The sequence below is a fragment of the Pinus tabuliformis genome, chromosome 9 (assembly GCF_031772625.1).
Source record: "Pinus tabuliformis cultivar Carrire ecotype Pingquan chromosome 9, CPIR1, whole genome shotgun sequence".
Classification (NCBI taxonomy): domain Eukaryota; kingdom Viridiplantae; phylum Streptophyta; class Pinopsida; order Pinales; family Pinaceae; genus Pinus; species Pinus tabuliformis.
In genome coordinates this window covers 1,767,301,967-1,767,329,395 of record NC_142307.1, presented here as the reverse complement: position 1 = coordinate 1,767,329,395, position 27,429 = coordinate 1,767,301,967, and the positions used below count along the sequence as shown (strand labels likewise).

The 27,429-nt window shown below is 37.6% G+C and overlaps 1 protein-coding gene across 5 annotated transcripts in view; it reads right to left on the bottom strand.

Annotated features, from left to right (window-relative positions):
- LOC149155853 (protein NUCLEOLAR FACTOR 1-like) overlaps positions 1 to 27,429 on the bottom strand; it is a 252,395-nt gene that overhangs the window by 202,295 nt on the left and 22,671 nt on the right. For all 5 annotated transcript variants that reach the window (XM_089446073.1, XM_089446075.1, XM_089446076.1 and 2 more), the window contains one exon: positions 5,423 to 5,567. In XM_089446073.1, the coding sequence (XP_089302199.1) occupies positions 5,423 to 5,567 (145 nt within the window). The remainder of the gene's footprint in view (positions 1 to 5,422; positions 5,568 to 27,429) is intronic.

Genomic DNA, 27,429 nt, shown 5'->3' with positions numbered 1-27,429 from the left:
CTCCTTTGCTCAACTAGAGTATATCCAAACCCTAGTGGTCCTTTCTCTTCCTAGGGTTTTCTCCAAAACCTAGATCAAGTACAAAGTATAATCTCTACATAATACAAATGTGAAAGATGACCAACTAAGATTCACCAATAGCCATTGACTAGCTACCACATTTTGTTAAAATTGGCAGCTACTAGGTGAATTTTCCCAAGGAGAAGCCCAGCTACTCCAAGGAGGAACCCTTTCACCTCAAAAGAAATTTCAAAATTAGTCAATGAAAATTATTATTTTGTGTTTGACAAGTCGGCCCCACATATGATAATTGGTCCTCCTAACATATAAATAGACATTTGTTGACCTCATTTAGAGACTTATCCATCACATCAAGTCGCATCTGAAATTCACAGATCTAGTTCACACATGTAAAGGAGGGAGAAGGAGAATTTCTGTTTGACCGAAGTTGACTTTCCAATCTATTTTGGGACTGCATTGACCAATGTTGACTTTCTTTGTTTTGGGCTGATTTGACCAAAATTTCAGGACTGTTTTGGAGACCGAATTTTTTACTGGCTTGACCGAATTATTCTGGGAACTTTGACTGTGTGTTGACCACAGGTGGAAAATAGGGTTTGACTGCAAGTTGACTGTGGAAGTTGACTGAATTGCAGGAAGAATTTCAGGACTGTTTTGACTGAGTTTGACTGAGGTTTGGAGGCCAAATTTATTGTTGGGTTGACCAAACTTTTTTGAGCAGGCTGGACCATTGACTTTGACTGGTTAGGGCAGACCATTGATTGTTGTTGACTGTTACTCCACAGGCCGAAAATTGCAGATTGGTGTCTTTGACCAGATTTGACTATTTCTCTCTCATTGTTGACTTATTTTGGATTGGTTGATTTGGGAAGTCAAGCCTTGACTTTGACTGCTTGATGGATATACTATTTGGAGTCTGGACTATGTATCTCATGTGGGGTTTTCCTTGGGCTTTGACCAAATCTCTGCTTCTCATTGTGCTTGGCTATCTTCTATTGTGCATTTATTATTTACTGTTCTATCTATAATTGCTTATCTGTTATTGGGGTGATTGAAATTGGAAGAAATTGTTGAAAGTGATTATAACAGCATAGAACACTCTGGAAAATTAACACATCTATTGATCAATCTCTGAACAAGTGCAATGTACAAGATTTACAATCAATACTATCCCCAAGGGGCAATGCTGGAAGCTCCCTCTAATCTATAACAATCATTAAAACTAAGCAAGGTCATCATTCTTGTAAATCTTTGAGTAACAACTCAAACAAATACAAATTAGCCAATAATCATCAATCTATCTCAAAATAAAGCAGCCCCTTCTAGCCTTCAAAAATTAGTAAAACAATCAAATGATTAAGCATGCCTATCATAAGCATCAATCCACTCCAAACACTAACATCCACTCAAACGAATCAGCCACCTATCACTATTCATACTAGACCTCATACCCACTCAAAATAAATCACATACCAAACATCAATAAAGTTGATCTTCAACCCATGACAAGTGAAAACACACCTTCACAAGAGAAACCATTGTTTTAACCCAGCAACCCCTTTCCAAGTGCAAGTGTTCATCTCAAGAACACTAGGGTCACACCACCCAACAATCTCTCACAAGTCAAGTGCCTCTCCCAGGCACAAAAGATTCTTAGAAAGATTCTCACCACATGTTTCAATGCTTTTGGAATCACATCTTCAGTTAAGTCATCCACCCAACTTATGCATTAATTTCAATATTTTTGAGAGAGAATCATTTCCTAACTCATCTCCTCTATTCTAAGTCAAACAGGGAGCATCATTTCGGGAGGACTAATCTTTTTAATGTAGGTTTGAACACTAGAGAAGGATTCAATCATTTGCTGACTTGCAGCTTCTTTCATTCTTTTTCATTTCAATTTCCAATCCACCTACCGTAATTTTCCAAGTTGTGGCTTCTTTCATTCTTATTCGTTCTCAGTTCCCATTCCACCTACCACTTACTTTATGACTTAGAAGTAGCACATGTTCACAGGTTGTCATTGAGATCCATCACATATTGCATGCACGAATTCTCCAGTGGTTATAGGATCTATAGTTTCTTAGAGCACATTTGTCATTTCTCTCACCTCAGGATGGCACATGGCCTTTTTGACCTTATCCAAAGTACCACTAGGTTAAAACAGGGGTGACACCTCTCACCTATCCTCTTCGATATTTTCACTGATGAGCTGGAATCTTTCCTCCAGGAGCACATCCAGGAGGGGGATGGTTGCCTTCTACATCAAGTGTTGACCTCCTTGCTCCTTTTTGCAAATGACTTGGTCTTATTGGCATCTACACCCTAGGGCCCATAGAGACAAATCGACACCCTAACGAGCTTTTGTGACCTTCGACCGCTGATGGTCAACCTAGGCAAAACCAAGGTCATGATCTTCAATGTTTTGAAGAAAACTCTTACAAACATGCATTTCTACTTTTGGGGGGAAGAGATCGAGGTCGCCACATCATACATCTACCTAGGAGTATAGTTCACGGGAACTTCTTTTGGTATGCGACAGGCCCTCTAGCCTCGAGTTAGCAAAGGGTAGGCTTCCCTGGCCCTTGTTGAGAGATAGTGCTTCCAGAGTTAGTTTCAAGACATCTTGTCCAAACTCTACCTCATGGACGCGATTATTAGACCCATGGTCCTCTATGGCTCTAAGATTTGGGGGCCAAGCTTGGTACAGACAAACTGGGCCTAGATGGAGAGAGTCCAGACCTTGCTTCTCAGACGCATCATCCGATGCAAATGTATAGTCCCACAACCCATTATTCAGGCAAAGTTTGGTGCCCACCCCTTCTGCCTCGATGTCATCTTTCGCTTGGTTTCTTTCCTCCACAAAGTCAGATCTTTCAAAGATTCAACTGTTGGGAGAGACCAATACCCCTACCTTGCACATTGTTCTTCAGACGTCCTCGATTTGGCTCACCCCTTAGGCAAAATACTAGCTTGGTTTTCGAATGTTTCTTGACTTCTCCAAACACTGACCATCTCCCCAAAGCATCTTCCCCCTTCAAATTCTCCCTTACTGCACCAAGCCATCTCATGTCGCCCAAACAAGTACTGAATCAACGCATCAGAGAGGATATCTACAAATTGTACATTCAGGTCACTCGCACTTCACCCCTGACGGGCCTGGGCCCAAAGATGTCCTTCTACATTGAGCATCTCATGGAGTTACAAGATGGCATCATAGTTTGCCCCCCATACATGCATAAACATTGGATGCACTCACTCAAGATCCCCCTTGGCAAGTTTCGAGTTCTCATCGACTCCGAGTAGAGAATGACCAACATATACCAAGATGTGATAAGATCATCCAAGTGTGTCACCTTCAGGAGCCAGAGACATAGCAGAGCCTCATTTTTAGGTGCCCCCTATACTACGAGATTAGAGGGCACTACGATTGCCTCTATAGAGATTTAGGACGATCCCTATCTACCTTGTTCCAGTATCCTACCCAGAGATGCCTAGCCTTCTTCATCAAGGAGATATTTAGACAAATCTCAAATCCTACATACCCCGCCACACTCAGGGACATTCGAATGATCACATCATACTTTAAGGTTGATCCAGCTAATCAGAGCAAGTGACGATCTAAGTTCCAAAGTATTTCAAATAGTAGAACAGTGAGACCTCCAGTCTCCGTTCAGTCACCCCCCCTCCTTGGGAGGGCAACCGATATCCTCGAGATCGTTGCATAGGTGTCGAACAGCATATCAATTCACTCACACCTAGAGCATCAGAGGGAATAGTTCCAAATGGTTCCCACACAAGGTTCCCCCCGCCAATGGACTCCTCCCCAACACTTGCAAAGCAACTAGAGACTTATCTAGAGATTCTTTCGTTCGGCCTCACATGCTAGGATTATCCCTCGCTCCTACCTCCTGCACAGGATCATGCAGCCAGACACCTTGTTAGATCCAGAGGACTCCAATAGCGAGCTAGTGCCACTGTCGCCCCCTCACCATCAGCTATCATACTCGGGGCATTTTTGACAACATTGACCTCCAGCCCTAGACTTATTAACTTAGTCTTCTACGTCACCATGGCCTTTGATCCAGTTATAATATATATACATGTTTGTGAAGCTGTCCTATTGTTGTATCATTCTTTACTTCATTTTATCCTAGATTTAGCTCTGGCATTTTCTAGGAGTTGTGTTTGCACTCACACATTGTACTCGTACTGGATGTATCCTTTAGCCCTATTGACCTACTTTTGTGGTCATTCATTGGACAATAATAAAATTATCTGATCTTATCTCCGGTTTTTAAGAGAAAATTTCATTCTCTTTTGTTGCTGATTGGACATTGTAGTCACATCTTCATTCAAAAATAATGCAAATCAAATTCTTTTACAGTGGAATAATGCTTTCATTTGTGTAGAAAGTCAGTCTTCCGATTGCTTTTACTGTTTTCAACTTGGAGTTTAATGTGTTATTTGAACCAGAGAGATTTGACACATTCACCTTCCTGGTTTTCCTCTTCTCTGGACTCCATACCCCATAAACAAGTCCGCAGATTGGTAGGACTGACTGGTATATTGGAACTTTACATTCATTTATTGTTTCAAAAGGTCAAATCGGCCATCTATAGGGAAAGAAAGCTTGTTGTTCTGCAATCACTTTTGCAGAAACAATAGGAGATTATCACTGATTATAATATTTTTGGGTTGAACTGGCTAATTTAATCATAAATCTGAAGTTTAACTTTCCTGATTTGAATAAATTAGCTACGGACTTGAAGAAACAACAAAGTTTGTTGCAGGTTTGGAGCAACTTTTTTCCAAAAATATTTGAAGTTGAGCTTCTAATCCTTCAAGAAAACCCCCGGGTTGGCATTTGCCAAGCAAGGAGTGAGAAGGACTGTTGTTGGTGACAAGGACACACTTCCTAGTGGTTATCTGGACACTATGGATCACATTTCTCCAAGAGTATTTCTGGGATATATCAAGACCAAATAGATACACCTGTATAAAACTTTTCTGCAAATGGTTAAATTTACTGGACTAAGCAAATTTTTCCAACTATCATGAAAAGCTTCAAGCACAAACCATCCTCTAGTACAAGAAACAGACAGCTCATATAGTGATCTTGATGAAATAATGAACAAAGTAACATTTACTGACTCCACAACATACACTGATTTGTTCGCTGGTTCATTTTGCTCTTGGGTTTTCAGTAGTAAGCAACCACGTTCTAAACAATCAGCCATGTTGTGGGTTTATCCTCGAAAACATGACTGAATCTCAAAAAATCCTTTTAAAATAATCATACAGTAGAACTCTGATCCCAAAACAGATTGATCAATGCCATTCTCTGAATCACTTAATGACTTCAGATAATCTCAGAACGTGGAACACAGGAATCACTCACCTTGTGAAGAGAATCATTAGTAGTTGTCCATTTGCACAATGGCATCCCACGAGCAGGAAACTCAGCTTTAAACTTTCTTTTCCCCTCCTTCAGCTTTTGAACGTCTGCTTCAGCCAGTGTGTGTGTTGTATGCAATTTAAATGAACTGAATGAGTAGAAAAATACAAATTTTCAATTAGTAAATTTCACAAATAAGACTCTGGGGTAATCACAAATGATGTCAATCTACAAATTATGAGAGAAACAAGCAAAAATAGCATCGCCCTGACCTTCAGCATCCAATCACTCAATCAATTTTTACCACTAACTTTTATCAATCTTTCTGAGGCCAGGGACTAGGATTCAACAGTGCTTTTCAATTCATTCTACCACTTATTTATTACCTTTACAATAATCTCAAATCTAGGTTCTCAAAGAAGCAGAATCAACCAAGCAAGACAATATTCTGTTTGTACTGAAGCCTGACTAACCATTACGAAAGAGAACCTTGCATCCAGATTCCAAAGCCAACAGATAATCACTAATCAGCACACAAGCTTTATTATTTCACATCTGGAATGCATAAGCATTGAACAATAGCAGAAAATTCTAGGAGCAAAACATAAATATTAAAATCTTAAATGGTTGATTAACCATTGTTCATTAATTGGAAATCTGAAAGCCCTTAAAATACAATATGCAGGTATTTAATTATGCACATACATATTTAAAAGTTGCAAGAGAGTTGTAATTTTTTTGAATGAATGAAAATCTGATTTTGAAGGAGTAATTACCTATGTATGTGTGAAATTGATTTATGCTTCTGATATTTGATTTCCAGCTATTGTGTGATGATTGCTATGGCTTGAATTTAATTTCAATATTAATTAATTTTAGGGATTGCAGTTGATGTTTGTAGCAGGTACTTCTGCACAAGCCTGAGTGTCTAGGTGTGCAGAAGTTGCCCCAGATCTCCTTAGAAGACATGCTTAAGCGTGAGCAAGTTACTAATGTAACTTAGCCTAAGTTTAACTTAGGAAAAGCACATAATTATTAACTTGGCTAATTGAAATAAAGAAACTTAGGGGAAGTAAAGTAAATTACTTTAGTGATTATGTTTTAAGCTCAACTATTGATCGCAAGTGAGGCGAGATCAAATCTCAGTTGTCAATCACTTTGGAGCTATGTTGCCGGATCCGGCAGAGGCAGGAGGAGTATTTACGGATCCACGGATCTGAACTGGATCCAGCAGAGGCAAGAGGGGTATTGCCAAATCCACGGATCTGAACCAGAACTGGATCCAAACCAGATCCGGATCCAGATCCGCCAAAAATACCTCTCAAATACTTATTTTTTAACTTTTCACTTTTTAGAAACAGCCAACTTTCCAAGGAAACGGATCCCGCGGGTGGCTGCCGGAAACGCCGAAATGGTTTGCTGAAAAAGTCAGAAAAAGCAGAATTTTTTTAGGTTTCGATTTTAGCTGTAGGTTTCAATTTTATTTTGCATATATATTATAATGTGGTCCCCTTTGTCAGCGCTCAACAATTAACATCGGCACTGCTCCCCTTTGTCTGCACTCAGCTTTTCCTTTGTCCGCATTCACCCCAGGCTCACTGCCGGCCCCCCCGCACACAGTCATTTGTTCCGGGCTCACCGTCAGTTCCCCTGCACGCAACACACAGTCACTCTCTGTTCACACTGCCTGCCCCCCTGCACGCAGCACATCTCTGTTCACGCCGACACAGTGACTCTCACAGTCCCACAACACAATGACTCTCACTGTTCACGCCGACACACAGTCGGGCAACACACAGCAACGGGAACAAGGAAACTTAGAAAGCAACGCCTGGTTGTCTGCTGCCACCAGAGGAATCGGGGGTTTAACAAGGTAATTAATATTCACTTCCTGTTATATAATGTAGTGTTATAAACTTATAAGTTATAATATTAATTCTATGCATCGGTTCTATAATGTATATTCTATACAAATACAAATTTAATTCATTATAATATTTACAATATTTAGTAATTTACTGTAGTGTTACTGTTTAGGTAATAATATTACTGTATTGTAACTTGTTTAAATTTTTAATGTTTTTTACTGTAAGTTTAATATTTATAATATATGATTATTTTTTACTGTATTACTGTATTGTAACTTGTCTAAATTTTTACTGTATTTTACTGTAGTATTTATGCACTGTTAGCAATATCATAGGCTATTATTAATACATGATATTAGTGTTTAATATTAATAATAGATGTAGTGTTTAATAATAGATGAAACTTGTAGGTTGCTAAAACTCGTTTTGCCTCCCACACTCTTGTCATAAAGAGACTTGTGGAGTTGAGACAAGCACTACAAGCAATGGTCATTGACCCTCGTTGGAAATCATGGAGGACTTCCACTTCTGATAGAGGGCAAAAAATCAAGTCCATCATTCTTGATGATGCATGGTGGGACAAGGTCCAATATCTTCTACAGTTCACTAAACCAATCTTGACCTTGATCAGGGCATTTGATACAGATACACCTTGCTTGGGGGAAGTTTATGAAAACATTGATAGTATGTTGGAGAGGATAAAAGAAATTATCAAGGCAAGTGAAAATGACCCTTATGAAACATTCTATCATTTAATGAAGGACATATTTACAGAAAGGTGGAACAAAATGACCAAACCATTACACCTTTTGGCATATGCATTGCACCCTAAATACTATCATTCTAAAATTTTGTCTTTACCTGGTAGAATAGCACCAAACAAAGATTCTAAAGTGGTACAAGGATACAAGACAGCTTTTACGAAAATTTATAGAAATATGGGAGTTGCAATGGAAGTCCGCCAAAAATTTGGAGGGTTTGTACAGTCTACTGGCAGCTTTTCAGATCCAGTAGCTATGGATGATCAAGGGCATCTTGATCCTATTACTTGGTGGGGCTTCCATGGTGGGGATAGCATTCATCTCTCTACTCTAGCCACCAAGTTGTTATCACAGGTTGCTAGTTCCTCATCAGCTGAGAGGAATTGGAGTACATATGGCTTCATCCATTTAGTGAAGCGAAACAGGTTGGGAGCGGCAAAGGCTGAGGACCTTGTTTATGTTCATTCCAACCTCTATCTTCTATCACATGTTGAACTAGAGTATAAAAAAGGTCCGAGCAGGATGTGGGATGTGGAGCCTGAGATCTCTGACTTGAACCTGACACTGAATGCCATGACTCACCTCAACCTACTTGAGGATATTGTTCCACCACCAGTCCAGCCTACTGATGTAACTTCCTACATTCCAGGACCCCCATCATCTATTCATGATGTAGAGTTGCAATATGCAGAAGATATAGATCCATTTGAGGATATGTAAATGTATTTACTATTATCCTATGTTGCCAGCAAAACGTGAGTTCGGGGACGGGTACGGGTATGGGGACCGATACGTCATTTTTTCAAACAGGGTGCATGGGTTCGTCGGGGTATATTATAATTTATATATATAATATATAAATATTATATTTTATAAATTATAATATATGTGAATTTGTATATTTTTCAACTTTAAACAAGAAAACTAAAATATTTATTATTTAAACTTTAAATATTTAAACATGCACATCATTGAGCATTCAACATTCACAATGAAATTTCAAAATTTCTAGTTTGATATCAAGTGCAAATTGGAGTTTACATATTAATAAGAATCATGATATATCTCCATTGTCATACTACATTGAAAATTTGCCTTAAGGCATCTCTAGGAAATTTTAAAATACTAAAATAAAAATAGCTAATATTGAAAAATGGCTTCCTCAAGCCATGTCATCAACATCCATGTCATCGGCATCACTTAGATCTTCAGTTAGCATGCTCTCCAGATAGGAATCACTCTCATCTTGAGTCTCCTGCTCATTGATAGCAATTGGAGGTAGCTCAATAAGGTCATCTGGTTGTATCTCCTCGTCCACACACATAACATCATCTGCGTATTGGTCCCATATCTTGAAAGGACCCTCCTTGTACCCAGGGTCTTTTCGAGATATGAGACGTAGTGTGCTATGAATGTACACTAAGTTCTCTGCCTTCTTTAAGCCCAATCTATTTCTCTTTCCTGAATGGATAAAGGCATAAGTACTCCAATTCCTCTCGCAAGATGAAGAACTAGCTACCTTGAATATTAGGGGAAGCCCATTAAATTAATTAAAAAATTTAAAATAAAAACTAAAAAGAACCCCAAAGAACCCGATTTTGGGGTTCCAAGTACCCATCATCAGGGTTCTTCGTACCCGTCAAGACAAAAGAACCCAAATTTTTTTAATGGAGAACCCGGTTCTTCATAGAAGAACCCAGTTCTTATGGGTTCTTCTCAGAAGAAGCAGTACCCGAATCCGGTACTTGGGGACGAGAACCCAAGACGGGTTCAAGAACCCCACCCCCGGGTTTGCGAACCCATGCAACATAGCTATTATCATTTATGATATTATGAATCATGATCATTTTTGTTACTTTGTATGAGGGATGATGCATCGTTTCAGTGTTTCAATCTTCATATTTATCATTCAATGTTCTAAAAGTGTTTGATGGTTTCATGGAGTGTTTGATTTTTTAGCTCGAAAGTGTTTTTTTTAATTTAAAAAAATATTATTAATATATTATTATTATATATATTGTACGTGATGTATCCTTGCCGTATCCGGATCTTGGATTTTCAAAAAACTAGCAGATCCAAATTCGGATCTGTATCCATATCCGTATGCGTATCCGAATCCTAGTAACATAGCTTTGGAGATTAGGGTGATTTGGGTCAATGTAAATTTATAAAAGCAAGGCTAAGGAGAGGAGAAGACACACCATACAGCGACACTAGCCTTTTAGAGAAGCATTTTTTCGAGTGAGAAGTGAGATATTCTAGTGTGTCAAGTCCAAGTAAGTGCAAAAGTGCATTATTGGAGATCCAGATCTGCCGAGGAGATTGAGAATAGATCAAGGGCCAGATTTGTTGGATCAGATCTAGAGCAATTTGTATCTGTAATTTTCTCAATTCGGCCATTATCCTAGGATAGGAGCCCAAGTAAGTTCAGATTTAATGAAAAACTATTGATTGGGCAAAATCTATTTGTGTCATTGTGATTGAAATTGGTTATATAACTTTTCTTCCACTAATTAAGTTAATACATTAATTCAGTAGATATATTTATCTATTAGGTCAATAAATTGTCGTGCTAGGTTCAATGAAAAATTAGCATGGCATTAGACTGAGAAACTCTGAAAACCAATCTCTGAATCATACAAGAAGCCAAGTTTCTACAGAGATCACTGAAGCTAGGCTTGGTCGTGATCATACCAAAAGCAAATTTTTTATAGGCCAAACAAAATTGGTCGTACAAGTTGAAGAAAACATGTATATCGTATGAAGTGGCTAGGTAAAGAAATTTGCAAAGTTGTGTTTTTTAAGTTTTAAACAAAATAAAATAAAAAAGAGAGAGAAAAGGGGGGTGGCAGCTGGTGGTGACCGACAGCTACCAAGCTCACAGCCAAGGGCTATCAAACTCGACCAATGGGTCGACTGGCATAGGAAGCGATAGGGCAGTGGAATGAGAAGCTCAGGGTTGGCAGTTGTGGTGGCCAACAGCTGACAAACCCTACAGTCATCAGCGAACAACCAACCCGACAGGCAGCAGTGAGAGAAGTTGCAGATCAAATAGGGGTTGCAGGTAGTGAGGCAGTCGTCGCGCACTACAAAGGAGAGTAATCGCTGAAATTCAAGGCCCCAACAGACCCAGCGACCAAGAAAAGTAAACGACAAGACGCTAGTTGCAAAGAGCCTAAGTTGTGGGGTCGGTGGAATAGAAAAACCCTGTTCACTGGAATTTGTCATTTGGAGACTCATTTATGTATAAACATAATAAATTATTATTCAATATTCAGAATATGGTTTACAAGCCCTTGGACGGTTCCCCTTTATAGGAGCTGACTGGCCACAAGGGTTTAAAGGTCATGTCTTTTGACATAAGTGCCTTTTCATAATTAATGGGCACTAATTAAATTAAACTATTAATTATTAATATTTTTTATTATCTTTTTATTTTTTTTATTTTTTTATTTAATTAAGACTAATGTATATAGATATATTTATGAATAAAAATATTCATAAGAATCGACAGTAAGGTGTCGGAGGCAAAGAACAAGCACAGTCAAGAAAAGATAAAGTGTACAGGCCGTAGTTGGTGGCCGATTGTCACAAGTAGACAACCACCATGTCAAGCTAAGGAAGCGTCGGGGGGGTTCGGTCAAGGCAAACAAAGTCGTTGTCCTGTCCATGAGTTAGAGTCATGCATGAGGTTTCAGGAGTTGTTGCGCACTGGATGTGAGTAGGGATGCTAGCACGATAGGGTTTGGGCCAAGACTCAATGTGGTCGACAACCTTGCCACTAGAAACAATGGGGCAAAGTGTTATGAAGAGGATCCAATTGGGCCAACAGCCATCTAGCTAGCTATTCGTCAAGCAAAGTTATGGTTAGAAGGTTATGTCAACATACATAACACAACAAGGACACATTGAAGAGGTCGTCAATGCTGAGAAGGCTGAGCTGCCAGCAAAAAATGTGATAATTGCACGAAGGAATGTCAAGGTCAACATTTGTGGAAGTCAACCAGGCTGAGCTAAGGAGATTGTGAAGTCAAAGCCAGCATAGTCGTAGGTCGACACAGGTAGTAGGATGTGAAGGGTTGAGCCACTGACAGTAAATCAGTAGCCACAGTGGAACTCAGACAATCACCCAAGTTTGTGGGTGCAGTAGCCAGGCCGCAAAGGATTGTACCGCGAACAATGTCGTGTTGGGCATGATTAAGTAGCTATAAGATGCAATGGCCAACAAAGGCCATTAGCAGAGTTACAAAACATGGTACAAAGTCATTGGGCAAAGAATTTGTTGTGACAGACATGAGCGGATAGTGGTTGGCAGAGCTAGTAGCAACATACAGGGCTAGCCAACAAAGTTCAGCAACGACTAGGATGGTGTACAACATGTACGGCAAGTTGCAGAAGGCCAAATTTGCAGAGGTCAACCCTCAAAGGGAGGGAGGGAGACCATTCCAATCAAGGGATTGGCAATAGACTAAATTTACTGGGTGTCTCAAAGGACCAAGACAAATCCACAAGGAAGATCTTCGCGTGTCTATAAACTAGCAATTTTCTTGTGGGTACTAGAAGGATTTAGCACAGGGGCCACAACCAGGGAACACAAGAGTAGTGATAGAGAACAAGGAGCAGGAAGCCCCAAAGGTTGAGTGGCTCAGAGGGAGACAACCTTTAGGTTTAGTTGGGGAGGAGTGGCTAGCAGATCCTTCCAGGTCTATCAAGAAGGTTTCTTGGTATGAGATGACCTTACAAGATGTTTAGGAGCATGAGGCTTCTAGGAACTAGTCCAATGCGAGCAGGACTTCGAGGATGTTTCCATGCCAGATGGCAGGGAAGGCTTTTAGTTCAGAGGGAGCAGGCATGGTAGCGGATCCAGTTCTAGGATAGAAGCCAATTCCAGGGGGTAGAAGTACCTCCCTTGTTAAGAAGAAGTCTTGATGTCTATAGCTCGATCAGGGACTTCTCCATAGGCCTAAGTGTCTAGGTGTGCATAAGTTGCTAAAGATCTCCATAGGACACTTGCTCACACTAGGCCCAAGTGTCTAGGTGGGTAGAAGTCATCCAAAATCTCCATAGGACACCTGCTCAAGTGTGAGCAAGTTGCTAACATAACTTAGTCTAAGTTTAACTTAGGACAAGCACATAATTATTATGTTGGCTACATGAGCTAAAGAAACTTAGGAAAAGTAAAGTAAATTATTTTAGTGATTATGTTTTAATCTCAGCCATTGATCTCAAGTGAGGCAAAAACTAATCTCAGTCAACAAACACTTTGGAGATTAGGGTTAGGAATTTAGCTCAATGTAAAGTTATAAAAGCAAAGCTAAGGAGAGGAGAAGACACATCATACAACGACACTAACCTTTGAGGGAGGGATTTTGTCAAGTGAGGAGTGTGATACTCTAGTGTGCCAAGTCCGAGGAAATGCAAAAGTGCAGCATTGGAGACCCTTATCAACCAAGGAGATTGAGGGACCGATCTAAGACTTGAATTGTTGGATCATATCCAAAGTATTTTGTGTCTATAATTTTCTCGATTGGGCAATTATCCCAAGATAGTAGCCCAAGTAAGTTTAGATTTAATAAAGAATTGTTGATTGGTCAGAATTTGTTCGAGTCATTATGACTGAGATCGATTAATTTGTTGAAATTTGGTACCGGAGGACAGGTGGTTCACTTAGGCTTTGATCTTTGGCCTAGGAAAAAGTGTCCAAAAGAATTTAATTTTTCTCCTAAAGTAACTTTATAATTTTTATAAAGTTAAATCTAATTTAAAAGTGACTTTAAGTGATAAAGTTACTAAGTCTAATTTTAAAGTGACTTTTATAAAGTCAATGAAAAATTAGAAAAGAAAAGTGACTTTGGAAATAAATAACTAAGTGGGTCTTTATTAAAGTGGGGTGAATTAAAAAATAAAAAGTGAGATTTAAATGAGCATTTAATCTCAGCCTTAGATCTCAATCTATTTCAGCCATTGGATTTAGGGATCACCCAAAAGTCACTTGGATCACCCAAAAGTCACTTGGGGTTAGATTAAAAGAGGAAAAGGTCATTCATTCTTTCATGAGCAGATTGGGAGAAGGAGAGCAAGAGAGATTTCTGAGCAGGGAGGAGAAGGAGACAGCAGCTTGGCACACATTCCAAGGCTGCAGTTGAACAGATTTGTTCAGCTGGTTCAGCACACAGTGAAAGGCAGATTTTGGCACGATTTTCGAGGAGTGGTTTGCACAAAAATCAAGCAGTTTGCTGATTTTTCTGCACGCAAAACAAGGGCCATACAGTGCATTCATTGCAGGTCGTACAGTGCATTTAATGCTGGCCGTACAGCAGCATTTAATGCTAAAAGTGGGCACGAAAATCGAGGAGGCCGTACAACATTTATTGATGTCCTGTTCTAATATTTCTCACTGTGAAAAAGGCATTTTCAGAAATAAAGAAGAGCTCTTGAACTGGTTTTCCCCAAGAGTTGTAGGGGGTTTTTCCAGGGTCAAGTTGACCAAAAATATCAGTGTTTAAATGTGTTTTAATGGTTGTTTATTACTGCTGATTCTTATTTCTGCAATTTCCAGCATTCTGTAAAATTTCCAGAATTTGTGTTTTCAGCAAATTTATTTTTTCCAGCTTGTTAAATGTATGGTTATGGGAAAGGGCATTTAACTATATGGGAGAAATAATGAGAAACTAAAAACCGGGGTGGGAAATGAGAAATTTCTACATAATTTGTAATTTTGCTTCCACTAATTATGTTAAGAATCTAGCTCTACATTTATTCAGTAGATATATAATCATCTAGGTCAGTCAATTGTCGGGTGCTAGGTTCAAGATAAAAATTAACAATTACTTGTTTAATTGAGATCATAATGAATTTAGTCACCTATGCTTTGGAATTTTTTACAGTGCTACAGGAAGATTAGGGGTTGTAAAAAACAAAGGTGGTGTGCCCTATAACAACCCTAATTTTATTGCTAGATCTACAAGTTTATAGGTGGAGAGAGTCTTTATCTAGATTCACTACTAAAGGTAACACCTATCTAAAGATTAACTACAGAGACAAATATTAAGTGATGTCTTCTTATGTCTAAGTTATTAATACTAAAAGCAAGAAAAAACAACAAAAATTACGAAAATAGAGAGAAAACCTACACCCTTAGTCCCTTCCAATGTAGCAACAATGCTCTTCTATGGCCCTATGTTAACTCTAGCATCCATAAACCTGCAAATGAAACTTCCAATGGTGTGCCTTCAACAAAATCTGCCACACATAAATGAATTTGTACATACGTTATACCATAAACAAAACAAGATATCTTTAGTCCAATGCTTGGAACCTTTCAATGCACAAGTACTTTCATTCACCAAAACCCCCCCTGTTGCAAAAGGAGGGAGCAAATTTTTATATATGTTTTATCTCAACTCTCCTCTACAATAAAATAATGTTTTCCTTATGTATCTTTCCAAAGAAAATATTATAAAACAATAAAAAAATATTTACAAGAATCTCTAAGTGGGCAAATTAGGACAAAAAAGCCTTCCAGATGAATGTGATGCCACATGTCATCTTCCTCAACCTTCAAGCTCATGCAAAGGTGAAATTTGAGTCCCATTTGTCCTTCTCATGTACAAGGTGTTATTCAAGAAATAACTGCCTCCAAAATAATAATAAAAAGTCTTGGTCAAAAAGGGCAGCAAGTACAGTAGGGAAACTCTATGGCCTTAGATGACAAATGGAAATATGTTATTCATGTTGTCTAGGCACAATTTCCAATAAACAAGCAAAAACATACACCCACCGACAAGGAATCAAGGAATCAACCTTGGAACTGCTCCTACAAACCTTAAAATAAGTTCCCTCTACAATAGAACCATGGCAAGTTCCGCTCCTACAAACCTTAAACTAAGTTCCCTTTACAATAGAACCATGGCCTTCCCCAAAACTCAAGTTAAGCACGTGCTACGAGAATTAAATATGCTAGCGGATTCTCTAGCCAATCAAGTCGTCACATTCACCCCAAGCATAATGAAGGTAAATGGAACCACATAGGAGGTCTCGGTTAGTTAACTTCAAAACAAGGAAGTTTGTCATAGGTGTCAATTCCAAGGCAAGTTCCACGTGACAAAATTTAAATATAGACAAGGCACTTGGTGGGGATCATGAGTTGTCCAGGCCTTTATGGACGGGATGCAATCCCTCGATGTGGATGGAATTTGAGATGAAACCAAAGGATGATGTCCAAGTGATGCAGAAGGAGATTTCACCAATGACAGTTGAGGACTACGTCTGAGGGTGGAGATACATTCACTACCCATTCATCACATCAATGAGACGTAAATCCCTTGCACGATCTAATTATTGGTGGCAGCCAAGTTGAGAGTGGGATGCAAGATGTTGCATGTGGATAGACAAGAACCATTACTCTATAATCATTTCCCTATCACGCCATTCAAGCTACACAAGTACCAAGGATAGCTCTGTTAACGTGGATAGCAAATCTTATGCATTAAAATCATCAAAACTCCATCCTCGGTCACTCATGATGCTCTGAAGGATTTAAAGCAACTATGGCCCTTGCATCTTTTGTCAATTCTACACATTTTGTTCCAACTGGTCAACCTGATTTGAATTTATAGTTTCCAAGGAAAAATAGTAATCTTCGATTATTACTGTAGTAGTTTATTTCCTATGATTTTTTATATGCCAACTAAATGTTATAAATCCCTCTAAATTTTCTATAGGAAGTATACCTTTCAAAGTTTATAGACGTATGTAACATGTCTCTGCACTAGGAGGTCAATCAATTTTGAATTTGCTATAGAAAACACTAGAAAAACCTCCTACATAAGTTTTGGATGTAATCTTGTTGTGCTTTTGCACATAATATGCTAATACAATTTCAAAAATTAATATCAAAAAAAAATGCTTGGTCAAAAAGGTAGAGCACATTCCATATTAGGTGCGAGAACACCATTTGCAAAGCTCCACATGAAAGTGCTCTTCTAGATATGCATGCAAATGCCAAGTATAATGGTTGATTGATTCTTCTAGAAACTTTTTTACTAAGAAATAAAATAAAATGTCTTTGTGAACAAGTGTGCCCTTTGTGTTTGAGCTTTGTGGGCAACCTTGACTAGATAACAACAATAAAGTACCCCTCTATCTAGTGCACTCGTGAAGAAACCGCTTTGTATACACTTTGACTTGTTTAAAACAATAAAATATTCCTTCCTCTTGCGTGCCCTAGGAAGGAGTGCCTTGTGTCTGTGTAATAACCACCATCACAATAAAATATTCACACATGCATGTGTCCTTGAATAAAGAGAGTGTGTATGCCCTCAGTATTTGTGCATTTCCAAACACCTTTGACCAAGTCAAACATGAATATTTCACCTAAATCATGCACCCTAGGTGTTTGTGCAAATAGGTCTACATCAAGATCATGTTATCTCCTCAAATAGTGTGCAAGTGGACTTCCATTGACCAAGCCAAACCAATTACTGGTCACTTCCAAACATGTGCAAGGTGTGCACAAAGTTACATAAAAGACTATAGTCATCATAGTGGAGCACGCTACCTAGTGGTCTAGAAGAGTGTGCATGTGATAAATGGATGCCTAGATGAGGTGTATGGGTGAGATGAGGGTCAAAACAATTGGGCACATACATAATTAATTTCCCTCATCAACTCAAGGCTCAACAACCTCCTCAAAACATGTGCCAAAGGATAAGGATGAAGCATTGGTAAGCTAGCACGTGGGAACAAACTTAAGATGAGGTAGGATGAATTGGATTTTTTGTGGTTTGGCTAAATATGTGTGCCAAATGGAGAGCCCCTAATCGCATGTGTACCACATAGACATAAGTTGTATCCCCTAGTGTTATTTTAATATGTGGTTTGCCTCAATATGTGTGCCAATTGGGGAGCCCTTTATCTTGTGTGTACGAGAAAAATAAATTGCATCCCCTAGCAACATTTTAATAAAAATATTCTAAACTAGTTAGTTGAATCCACGCTAAAAGAAATGCAAATATGAAAAATGAGGGGTTTATATGTTATAAACCTTAGGGAAAAATGCACCATGCACCTTCTAGTAGATGGAGTGAGGTAAAATAAAAGTGTAAATGTGAATTACCTAGGTAATAGGTAGCAAGGTGATGTGATTTACACAAACTACCTAGGCAAAATGATAGTGTGGTGAAAATGGAGGGGTGAAGTGGTGAAAATGGAGGGGTGAAGTGGAGTCCAACAAAGCAAAAGTGATAATATGCTTGCAATAAACAAATTATCAAAGTGAAACCATGGATATGTTATGGAACATGAATGAGAATAGGATAACACTAGGTAAGTGCATCATCATGCTACAAGACACTCATGAACTAAACATGCAACAAAGTGAAAGTAAATAGAACATGACTAGGTAATCACCACAATGTCAGTCCATGAAGAGCAAGATGCACAACTTGAAGAATATTACACAAGCCAATATGGAGAAATGCAAAAAAAATAGCAAATAATAAGACAAGCTCAAAATTTTCATTAAGAAGAGCAATATTTATACATGCCCATGAGGAAATGCTCGATTCAATCATTCCCTACAATCTCCCAACATTTTTTTTACTATCTCTTCACAAATCTCTCAGCTAATAATTCTCTATCTAAAATAAAACCTTTGAGACATAACAATAATAATCTAGAATATGAAAAATGATCATTATCTAAAATTTCTCCCCCTTAATGATCATTTGGAGAAATTCCAAGATCATCTTTGAACTTGAAGAACTTTTCCTTTGGTAGTGCTTTGGTGAAGATATCCACAATTCGATGTTCTATTATACAATACATGATCTCAATCACACCTTATTGAACCAAGTCTCGGATAAAATGATACTAAATATCAATATGTTTGGTCTTCTTGTGAAAAGTTGGATTCCTAGACATTTTAATGGCACTATGATTGTCACAAATCAACCGAGTAGGTTGCTCATGCAGATCTTCCAAAATTCTTCTTAATCATATCGCTTCACAAGTTGGTGTTGCTACTGATTTATATTCTACTTCAAATTGTGGAGAAAGAAATTGTAGGTTGCATTTGACTACTCCAAGCAACTATTGTTGAAACTTGAACCCAAACTAAATGAATACCCTGAAATTGATTTCTTGTTATCCATGCAACCTACCCAATCTGAATTTGTATAAACAGTCAGCCTGAAATCCTCTATAGATTCGTATGTTAATCCATAACCAATTGTACCATGCAGTTATCTCAAAATCCTCTTAGTTTCCTTCCAATGCAATTCCTTGGGTCCCCACATAAATTTGGATACCATATTGACTGAAAAATATATATCTAGTTGAGTTGTAGTTAGGTAGATAAGAGTTCCAACCAATTGATGATATATTGTGGCCTAGATTGGAGTCATCATTTTTTTATAACTTCAACCCAACTTTGAAAGGAGTTGTAGCTAGTTTGCAATTCAACATGTTGAACTTCTTCAGAATATCCCAGATATACTTGGCTTTGACATAAAAAACCATCTTCCTTCTACCATACTTCAATGCCCAAGAAATAAAGTAACTCACCACGATATGTGATTTCAAATTCCGCAATCATATGTGACTTAAACCTTTGAAACAATTCAAAATTGGTCCTTGTATAAATCAGATCATCAACATAAAGTGCAACAATAAGAATGTCTCGTCCTGACTAAAGTATATAAAGATTAGGTTTAGATGAACTCTTGACTAAACCATGATCCTAGAAATACTTATCAATTCTTGAATACCAAGCCCTTGGTGCTTGCTTCGACCCAAAAAAAACCTTCTTTAACATGTACACATGATCTTCTTTCCCTAGAATTTCAAAACTTTCGGGCTGCTCTACATAGATTTCCTCATCTACATAACCATTTCAGAATGTTGATTTAAAATCCATCTAATAAATTATCCACATATATTATGCAACCAATGCAAGAACTATCCTGATTGTATCTATCTTGGCTACTAGAACAAATATCTTTGTATAATGAATCCCTTTTATTTTGAGCATATCCTTCAACAACTAAATGGGCTTTATGTTTATCAATTAAACCATTTGATTTTTACTTAGTCATATACACCCATTTAGTAGCAATTGCATCCTTTCGTTTAGGTAATTTGACTAAGTCTCAAGTATAGTTCTTCACCAAAGCATTAAACTCCACTTCCATGGCTTCATTCCATTCTTTCTTCTTTAATGCCTCTACAAAATTATCTAGATCACCCATCTTCATCACTTGAGCCATCAATTTAAAATTTACAACAGAACTTTGTGATCTAGTAATTCATTTTTCAAATTTTCTATCCAACATATCACTTTCAAAATGACCTTTGGTTAGCCATTTAGGCTTCTTCTTATCATCATTTGCCTTAATATTGGATCCATTACCAATTTATACATCATGTTTATTTGATTCTATCTGTATATATGCTAGCTAATAAAGTCCTTCATCAAAGACAACAACTTGACTTATTATGATTTGTTTTGCTTGAGGATCAAATAACCTGTAGTTTTTTGTTTCAGGACTATACCCAATAAAGATACACTTCATGTGCAACACTTTGGTTTGTATCCTGACCAAACATCTTCGGGGCTCAAATTCAATATTGCTCTCGTAGGACATTTGTTGAGAGTATAAACTATTGTGTGCATTGCCTCAACCCAAAATTCATTTCCAAGAGACTTAGTTTTTAACATGTTTCAAGCCATTTCAACTATCGTCTTGTTTTTTCTTACAACGAATCCATTTTGTTGAGGAGAGTATGAATTAGTAAACTCTCACTTTATTCCATTTCTTCTGCAATAATTCAAAAATTTATTTCATTTTTATTCGCCCCCATTATATGTTCTTAGGGTAAGAATCTTTAAACCACTATTTTTCTACCATTTCTTTGAACTGAAGGAAATAAGAAAACACTTCAGACTTCTCCGGCAAAAAATACACTGAATCTTCCTCGAAAAATCATCAAAGAAAGTAAGAAAATAGTGTTCCTTTCCAAAAGACATTGTCTCCATTGGGCCACATAAATCTAAATCTATGATGCTAGACATTCTCTAGCCTTCTCTATTATGCTTGAAAAACTTTCCCTATTGTGCTTCCCAAATATACATCCTTCACATACTTCATCATCCAATTTGATATAAGGAAGACCATTGACAATGTTATTCTTCCTTAACAAAATCATACTTTGAAAATTCAAGTGTTCCAACCTTAAATGCCAAAGTATGCTATTCACTTTCTCTGTAGTATTCAAACTATGTGAGTTGCTTGAAACAAAAGAGAGCTTGAAGATTTTGTCTTCAATCATTTCTCCTTTTGCTACAACTACATTTTTATTCAACTTATCCATAATTAAGCATTATTTATTGTTGAATACTAACTTAAAGTTTTTCTCCATCATTTATCCCACAGAAAGTAGATTCTTTCTTAATGTTGGTATTAGCAATGTGTCAATAATACTTCTTCCAATGCGATGTTGGAATTGCAACTGTATATTTCCCTTTCACCTTCGATACACTAACATCATCACCAAATATCACTTTACCAGAAAGTTTATCATTATTCCAGTAAACAACCCTTCCTAAGATGTCATATGAATTGAATATCCTGAATCAATATTACCATGCATCACTTTCTTCATTATGTACCATCAAACTTGCTATGAATAACTAACTCATTATTTATGGGTTCTTGAACAACTGTATTGGCACGTTTTCATTCATTATCTCTCAATTTTGCATAACAATCTTTCTCAAGATGACCAAATTTGTGACAATAAAAACATTGTGGTCCTTGTCTTTCTCGATATCCATCTCTTCCTCCATCTCTTCCTCTTCCTCTTCCTTGAGATCCATCTCTGCTTCTTCCTCTGAACTGACTTGGACTTCTTCCTCTACCTCTTGAAGAGAATACATTTCCTAGTGAATTCTGTTGGATTTTGTTTTGGCTCTAAAAACCTTGATTATGAAACTGTCCTCTGCTTCTTCCTCTTCCCCTATACTTTGTGGAGAATGCATTTTCCATGTGCTCACTTGAAGAACTCTCTTCAACAACTAACAAATATCCACTTAATTCATTAATCCTCATTACATTGAGATCCTTAGAAACCATGATACTTGTGGTGACCATTTCAAATTTTGGTACTAAACTCCTTAAGATCTTCTCAATCATTCTTCTTTCTAGAACTTCTTCACCCAATGTCCTCGTTTGATTCACAAGATCCTGAATTTTTGTGATGTAATCATTCACTCATTCATTACTTTGCATCTTTGCATTTTCAAACTTAGTCCTTAATGTTTGTAGTTTAGCAATTGTTGCTCCTTCATATGTGTTTTTTAATATAGTCCATGCATGATTAGAAGTTTGTGTTGCACTAATTAATGAAAAAAATTGATTCATCAATTGCACTGCTAAATAAGGAAAGTGCTCCATTGTCTTTCTCGATAATTTCCTTTAATTTTTGTTTTTCACCAGTATAAAGTGCTTTGTATTCATCATAAGAGGGCATATAATAAGTTATAACCATCAATTAGCAATTCCCATAGATCTTTGTTAATAAAGATTCGTTTTGTTGTCGCACAAATTATCTAAGCACCGCAACAACGCTCAGAGTAAGGGTTGTGTCACTCTAATCCTTACTCACTCCGTTTAGACTCTCTCTTAGACAAGTCAAAGGGGGGTGATCCCTAAGGTTAATGAATGAGAATAGCTTGTGAAATACAGTCTCTAGGAGACTTAAAGATGGACAACTTGACGAATGTAAATGGATCTTGATTAACTCAGATGAATAGATTAAACGCTAATGTAACCAAGACATGACCGCAAGATAGAAATGATTATAGACCAGTGCTTTTATGTTCAATTAACCGTAGATTAAGTAAAAACAAGTTATCAAGAACAATTTTCCAATATGTGACGAATAGTGACAATCATGAATGATCAATATAAACACCCAAAACTGGAATATGCAAGAGATTCTATATTTAAAATGACACAGATCTAAAATTTAATTAACTTTCTCCAATAGCCAATATAAGTTAAAACAGTTATCGCACCTTAACCATAGAGAAATTACTTACCACGAAAAGACACCAAAGAACTTTAGGTGAACAATTTAATTATTCCTTAGGCAATTAATTTAATGTGGTAAAATGAAGAGACTAAATTTTTAATGTGACCAATAATAAAATCAAAAGGATTAATAAATTGAAATTTTAATGGGCCATAGACCACATTAAAAAAATTTAATGTGAAAGTGCAAATCCTTCTGATTTAATTCCTTAGTCACTAGAATTTAAATTTTTTTAGATTTTTAAATGTTTTAGATTTTTTTTAAATTTAAAAATTTTAAAAAATAAAATAAAAAATGTTGTAACCCCAAAGTCTTTCTTTATTATTCAGAAAAAAGATTACACGAGTTTTTCGCTTAGCACACGACTCAAAGGTCGAATGATGAAACTGACAAATGACTTCCTATTTAAAGATAAATCATCCAACGGCTAGTTCGAGTGATCCTCGTCAAAGCAATCTCGACCATTGATGAAGATTGAAATTTCTTTTAATCTCATCCATCGAAAAATTAATTTCTTGAGGAAATTCGAATTTTTCAATGAAATGCATTTTAATTAACTCAAAAAAAAAGAATTAATTTCCTCAAAAAATTGACTTTGACTTAACCCCCAGGGACCAAAGGCTTAAAATTTAGCAAAACAATTAATTTACCTTCGTCCCGGGAACTTTTAAATTTTGATTTTTAAGGACCAATGAATTTTGCCTTCGAAGAATTTAAATTTACCTAGGGCCTAGAATTAATTAAATTTCTGGCCTAGGATTTTAATTAATTTTTTGCCAGAAAATTTAATTAACCTATGAAGAAATAAATTATTTTTTCAACCCTCAAAACACTTTACATCATGATTTTCATATTTTTTATATCTCAAGGGTGAAAACCCATTTGTAATAGACCCTCACAGACTACCCATTTCTGCGATACAAATATAATCCAGCAGACCAAGCGATTTGTAATATAATAGCCTAACCAAATAGTTATGATTATTCCCAAATCACTTTTACATAGACTCGATCTATAACGCTAGGACTCGCCTAAGATCCCAGTGACAAAATACATTCCGACTTTGGGGTAAAACTGAAGGAAAACTCTGTCGACCATCCAAAAATGGATCGGTGAGACAAAAAACCTCCCGGAATGTAGATCGTCACCAGAAAAGTAGGTTTACCTAGGCAATTACATACACGACACAGATCTGCTGAAATTATTTACATTATACACATGCAAAAAGGGTTTACATAACATCTTGGAAGTGACACTGATGATGATAGTTGTTCGGCACGAACACATTGATCAGGCGTTATTCCTTTTGTAAAAAAACGGGGTGTACTGCTATGGATTGTTGACACATAGTGGTCAAAAGGTTGCATTCTTTAACTCTAGTAAAAATAATTAAAACTTGCGAGTTTTGGAAGCACTATATTGTTTGTCGCCATTGTAGAAATTGAACAAGACACCAAAAGAAGCAAAGAAAATACACACAATGTCCCACATCGATCTGAGACAAGAACAATTGTCTCAAAACTCAGGACTCAACCACCACCGCCAAAAAAATTTATTAAGAGGACAAAGGATGGCGCCACATATGCACAATTATATCTGATTTACAAAGAAAGGACAAGGTAATCCTAATAAACCCTCTTACAAAAATTCATTGTACACAAAGTATTAATAAAATTACGAGATAATATAATCTCTTTTACAATTGGACTCAAATTCACTAACTCTATCTCACATCCTCCACTAATTCGTTCTCATGTACTCAATTAAAAAAAAATTGGGATCAAACTTTTCACAAGAATCTTTTAATGATTTGTTTTGTTGCTTTGTCATGAAATGAACCCCACTTAGCAGTAGCTTAAAGTGCATACCAATGATCCTTCAAATGAATAACATGCTTTGAGTAGCTTAAAGGTCCTTCAAATGAATTAAAAAGTGCATACCAATAATCCTTCACACGTCAGACTAAAGCTACAAGTCACGCTAAAGGCTACATGTCAGGTTGAAGGTCTTTGCTCTACAAGTTGCAAGTCTTCACTCTTTCACGCAAGACTTCACACATCTTTCACATCGTAGGTTGCACTTTATTGTCATAATTATGGCCTCACATAGTCCAAATTGGTTGTAACTGCTATGTCAATAGTCGAATGTAATTTTGCACAAACTTCTATAGCATTGTGCATAGGGTCAGAAAGAAAGTTAGTTATGAGTGTTGAAAATGTAACTAGTTTTAGTCTTCATAATTGGTGTTGTGCTCATTTCAACATGTATCATATGTAACAAACAAAACAAAACAAAAGGTTATTATTATTAAAGCATGGGTTTCATGCTTCTTATTGATGGTTTTCTAGGTAAAAGTATTGTTCTTAGGGCTCTCGTATCAAGGATCATGGCCCTTCAGAGAACCTTGACACAAATGAACAGTAAAATACAATATAGTTTGTCCTTTGACTGAACCTAAGGTTTGAGATCTGATCCTTTATATCCTCAATATGCCCTCTAAAAACAATGACAAAACCCTCAACTTACTTGCTAGTTGACACTCCTTTTCTCTAGCTCTTTCAGTCGTGTTATCTGCAGTAGATCAACTCCCTTTGATCTTTGTCCCAACAATCCTTTGCCTCCTAATCACAAGGGAGCTTCTCCTTTAGTCTACTGCATCAAAACACAGTTGTTTAGACTTCCTTCTCCAAGCAAACTTCACCCTACAGTTCAACAATGCATTGACAACGAATAACAGCCTCCTTACTAACAGATCTGCAAATCTCCTTGCACCTTGAGGCTCCTCGGCCCTCTGTTCACAGTATTGAGGCTTCTTGGCCTCGTTCTCTGCTTATGACCTTAGTACAGAGTAATGTGGCCCTCTTAGACACCTCAGCTAACCTCCTCAAGTCTTTGGACTTATAGATCTGTCTCTCAACTCAACTGATCTGACCCTTTGTGGCCCTAACCACCCTATTTTTGCCCTCAGCCAAGTCCTCTTGCCCTTGGTTGTTCTGTAAAACTCGAAACATACCCTCTAATGATCTATTACAGACCTCATCCAGCCTTCTTAAGCACCGATCTGCTCTTAACACAGAACTGCCCTCAATTATCCTTATTAGCCTTCGTCCAGCTTGGGTGCACTAGATCATATCTGTGTTGATCTTTTAGCCCTTTAACCAGAGTCTTAGCCCTCCTCAGATTTTCTTGTGGCCTTAACACAAAATGGTTGTGGCCCATCCTTCAGCCCTATCACAAGCTTTATTTTGGCTTGTTCTCAGCCCTAGTCTGGCCTCAATTTACGACTCTAATCCAGGCCATCTCTTTGCTTAGATGTAGACTATTCTAGGCTTATTTAGACCTCCTCTCCTGTGGTTAGGATCCGGCCTAGACTCAGCCCTGATCAGCATTTTCCTGAGGCCAGATCTAGGCTTCCTACACCCTGGAACAATACTATGATTTGCATAAGAACTAGCTCCACTCCATGCTCACAAACTCAGTTTCCTTCTAGGGCAACGACCCTTGCCTACAAAACTTGGCCAGTTCTCCAACTCACTCTCTTACTATGGCTATCTCAGACAGTAGCTCACCCTCACTCATGAATAGTTCTCATGAACAATTTCTTGCACAATGTGTCTTTAGACCTCTCCATTGGCCTTTATTTATATTTCACTTTTAGGGTTTCTTAGGAAAACTCTAGATCCTTTTAGGGATTTTCCCACTTACCTTTATAATATTAAGTTGAGTTCTTTCCCACTCACTTAGGGTTATAACCATAACTTGAGTATTTTGTCCACAACCCTTTGTTTTGGGGGTCACCTCCTCACAAATCAAGTACCCATGATTTGTGGGAGCACCTCCCAAGCTACAAAAATTAACACTCCCATTTAGCAAAGGAGGTACTTCCTCTCTCCAATATTATCTCATCTCCTCACACAGGAACACAATCCTCCTCTAGGACTCCTCTCCACCATGCATCCTCAATTGCCTCTTCCACAAAAGCATAACTTGCAATATGAATAGTGCTCTCCTTGGAAGTGTCCTTGCTACTTGAAGCCTCCTGCCTCTTCTTTTCCTGATAGGCCTTTAGGCCATTCCATGGCTCCTTCTTGTCAGCTATAGAAGAGTCATTTCTTCCCTCTGACGATGCGCTCTTCTCATGTTGCGGAATCTCCCTCTTAGTCTGCAAACTACTTCTCGAACTTGACTCCCTTTGAGTCTCAGGAACCTTCTTCTTTCCTTGGTTGATGGGTTTGCCCTTTAGCTTGTACATGTAGCAGCCTCGAGTTAAAAGTTCATGTAATAAAGT